We start from the raw sequence: 3324 nt of genomic DNA on the forward strand, positions 1-3324 counted from the left end.
GGAGTTGGTTCTTGAAAGGAGGCAAGAGCTGGGCCTGTAGTGGTTGCTAAAAGGCAGGAACTTGGTCTGGAAGGCCGTGGTAAGGCAAGAGCTGGGCCAAAAGAGGCCACCGGGAAGCAGGAGCTGGGCCTCAGGGGGCCACCGTAAAACAGGAGCTGGGACTTGGAAGGCAGACGTGAAGCAAAAGCTGGCTCTTGGAAGGCTGACGAGAGGCAGAAGCTGGGCCTGGTGAGGTCAACTTGAGAAAGTCTGGGGCCTGGAGAGATCCCTGGGAGGCAGGAGCTAAACTTGTAGAGGCTGCCGGAAGGCAGGAGCTGGGCCTGGTGAGGTCAACATGAAGAAGTTCTAGGCCTGGAAAGGCCACTGGGAGAAAGGAGCTGGGGGTAAAGAGGCTGTTGTAAGGCTTGAGCTAGGCCTGCAGAGGCTGCCAGGAGGCAAGAGCTGGGCCTGGAGATGCCAAATTGAGGAAGTTTTAGGCCTGCAGAGGCTGTAAAGAGAAAGGAGCTAAGCCTGGAGAGACTGGTGAAAGGCAGGAGGTAGGGCTAAAGAGGCCATTGGCAGGCAAAAGCTGGGCGTCTGAAGGCTGCAAGGAGGCAGGACCTGGGCCTGGTGAGGTTGACTTAAGGACGTTTTGGTCCTGGAGAGGCCGACGGGAGGAAGGAGCTGGGCCTAAAGAGGCCATTGAAAGGATGAAGCCAGGCCTGTAGAGGCCACCAGAAGGCAGGAGCTGGGCCTGAGAAGAACAAATTAAGAAACTTTTAGGCCTGTAAGGGCCCCAAAGAGGCAGGAGCTAGGCATGCAGGGAGAGGCAGCTGTGAGGCAGAAGCTGGGCCACTAGAGGTTGCCAAGAGCAGGAGCATGGCTTGAAGAGGTCCCAGTAAGGATGAGCTGAGTCTAAAGTGGTCACTGTTAGGAAGAAGCTGAGATCCTAGAGGACACTCAGAGGCACAAGCTGGGCCTGGAGAGCTTGACTGGAAAAAACTATGGGCTTAAAAAGGGCACCAAGGAAGAAGCTGGGCCTGGAGTGGCCAGAGGAAGACAGAAGGTGGGACATGGGAGGCCGCCGTTAAACAGGAGCTGGAAGGCGGCCGTGAGGCAAAAGCGGAGCCATTAAAGGCCTACCAGACACAGGAGCTAGGCCTGGTGAGACTGACATGAGAAAGGTCTTGGTCTGGAGAGACAACTGAAAGGCAAGAGCAGGACCTAAATAGTATATTGGAAAAATGGAGTTGGGCCTCTAGAAACTGATGAAAAGCATGAACAGGGCTTGGAGACGCTGTAAAGAGGAAGGCACAAAAATGGCCTGGGAAGGCCAATGTGAGGCAAGAGCTGGGCCTGGGGGGTCCACTGGGAGAAGGCAGAGGCCATGCCTCCAGGGGCCTACGACAGGCAGGAGCTGGGCCTGGCGAGGCCGACTTCAGGATGCTTTGGGCTTGCACAGGCCATTGGCGGGAGGCAGGAGCTGGGCCTGGAGGGGCTGACTTGAGGAAGCCTTGGGCCGGGAGACACTGTCGGGATGGGCGGGAGCTGGGCCTGGAGAGGCCAGTGTGAGGCAGGATCTGAGCTTGTTGAGGCTGCCAGGAGGCCGGCAGGAACGTGGCTGGGGAAGGCCGCCGTGAGGCAAGAGCTGGGCCTGGGAAGGCTGCTGTGAGGCAAGATCTGGGCCTGGAGGAGGTTTTGGGCCTACGAAGGCTGCCAGGAGCTGGACAGGAGCCGAGTCAAAAGAGGCTGTTTGGAGACAGGGACTGGGCCTGCGAGGGAGAGCTGGGCCTGGAGAGGAGGCTGAGAGGCAGCCACTGGGCCGCGGGAAGCCGAGTTGGGACTGCAGAGGCCGCCACAGGGAAAAAGCTAGGCCTAAAGAGACCGTTGCGAGGGACAAGCTGGGCCTTAAGAGGCCATTGGGACACAGGAGCCGAGCCTGCGGAGGCCACTGAAGGGCAGGAGCCTGGCCTGCAGAAGGCCACGGTGAGGCACAAGATGAGCCTAAAGAGGCTATCAGGAGGAAGGAGTTGGGTCTGTCAAGGCTGCCGCCAGGCAGGCGGAAACATGGCCAGGGGAGGCTGACACGAGGCAAGAGCTTGGCCTGGAGAGGCCGTTGTCAGGCAGGAGCTGGGCCTCTCCAGGCCACTGGGGAGCTGAAGATGGGGCCTGGAAGGCCTGACTTAGAGAAGCCTGGGGCCTACAAAGGTTGCCAGGAGCTGGGCAGGAGCTGGGCCAAATGTGGTTGTTGTGAGGCAGGAGCTGGGCCGGCAGACGCAGCCGGGAGGGAGAGCTGGGCCCGGAGAGGCTGGCTGAAAACAGTTCTGGGCCTGGACGGGATGCCGAGAGGCAAGAGCTGGGCCCGTGGAGGCTGCCAAGAGGCAGGAGCTTGGCCTGAGGTGGTCACGCTGAGGCAAGAGCTGAGCCTGGGGGGCGTCCACTGGGAGAAGGCAGAGGCCATGCCTCCAGGAGCCAACAACAGGCAGGAGCTGGGCCTGGCGAGACCGACTTCAGGACACTTTGGGCCTGCACAGGCCATCAGTGGGAGGCAGGAGCTGGGCCTGCAGGTGCTGACTTGAGAAAGTCTTGGGCCAGGAGACGCCATCGGGGTGGGCTCGAGCTGGGCCTGGAGAAGTCACCGTGAGGCATGAGCTGGGCCTAGAGAGGCCAGTGTGAGGCAGGCGCCGGGTTTGTTGAGGTTGCTGGGAGGCCGGCAGGAACATGGCTGGGGAAGGCCGCTGTGAGGCAAGATCTGGGCCTGGGAAGGCCACTGCAAGGCAAGAGCTGGGCCTGGAGATCTGGACCGGAGAAGGTTTCAGGCCTACCAAGGCTGCCAGGAGCTGGGCAGGAGCCAAGTCAAAAGAGGCTGTTTGGAGACAGAGGCTGGGCCTGTAGGCGCAGCTGCGAGAGAGAGCTGGGCCTCTAGAGGAGGCCGGGAGGCAGCCACCGGGCCACAGGAGGCCGACTTGGGCCTGGAGAGGCCGCCACAGGGGAAAAGTTGGGCCTAAAGAGACTGTTGTGAGGGACAAGCTGGGCCTTAAGAGGCCATCAGGACACAGGAGCCGGGCCTGCAGAGGCCGCCAAAGGGGAGGAGCCTGGCCTGCAGGAGCCCGCGGTGAGGCACGAGATGAACCTAAAGAGGCCATCGGAAGGCAGGAGCTGGGTTTGTCGAGGCTGCCGCCAGGAAGGGGAAAACATGGCCTGGGGAGGCCGATGCAAGGCAAGAGCTGGGCCTGGAGAAGCCATTGTCAGGCAGGAGCTGGGCCTCTCTAGGCCGCCAGGGAGCCAAAGGTGGGGCCTGGAAGGCCTGACTTAGAGGAGCCTGGGGCCTACAAAGGCTGCCAG

At 61.2% G+C, this 3324-nt stretch overlaps 1 protein-coding gene across 1 annotated transcript; it reads right to left on the reverse strand.

The window, feature by feature from the left end:
- Positions 1-409: 409 nt before the first annotated feature.
- LOC105548726 (putative uncharacterized protein encoded by LINC00174) lies at positions 410-2791 on the reverse strand (the record flags this gene model as incomplete). Its single annotated transcript, XM_011992900.1, is given in 4 exon segments — positions 410-447; positions 1349-1665; positions 1798-1950; positions 2184-2791. Coding segments are annotated over 4 exon segments (1116 nt in total), but the record flags the coding sequence as incomplete, so codon positions are not given.
- Positions 2792-3324: the final 533 nt, after the last annotated feature.

This window comes from Mandrillus leucophaeus, unplaced genomic scaffold (assembly GCF_000951045.1).
Source record: "Mandrillus leucophaeus isolate KB7577 unplaced genomic scaffold, Mleu.le_1.0 Scaffold42, whole genome shotgun sequence".
NCBI lineage: Eukaryota > Metazoa > Chordata > Mammalia > Primates > Cercopithecidae > Mandrillus > Mandrillus leucophaeus.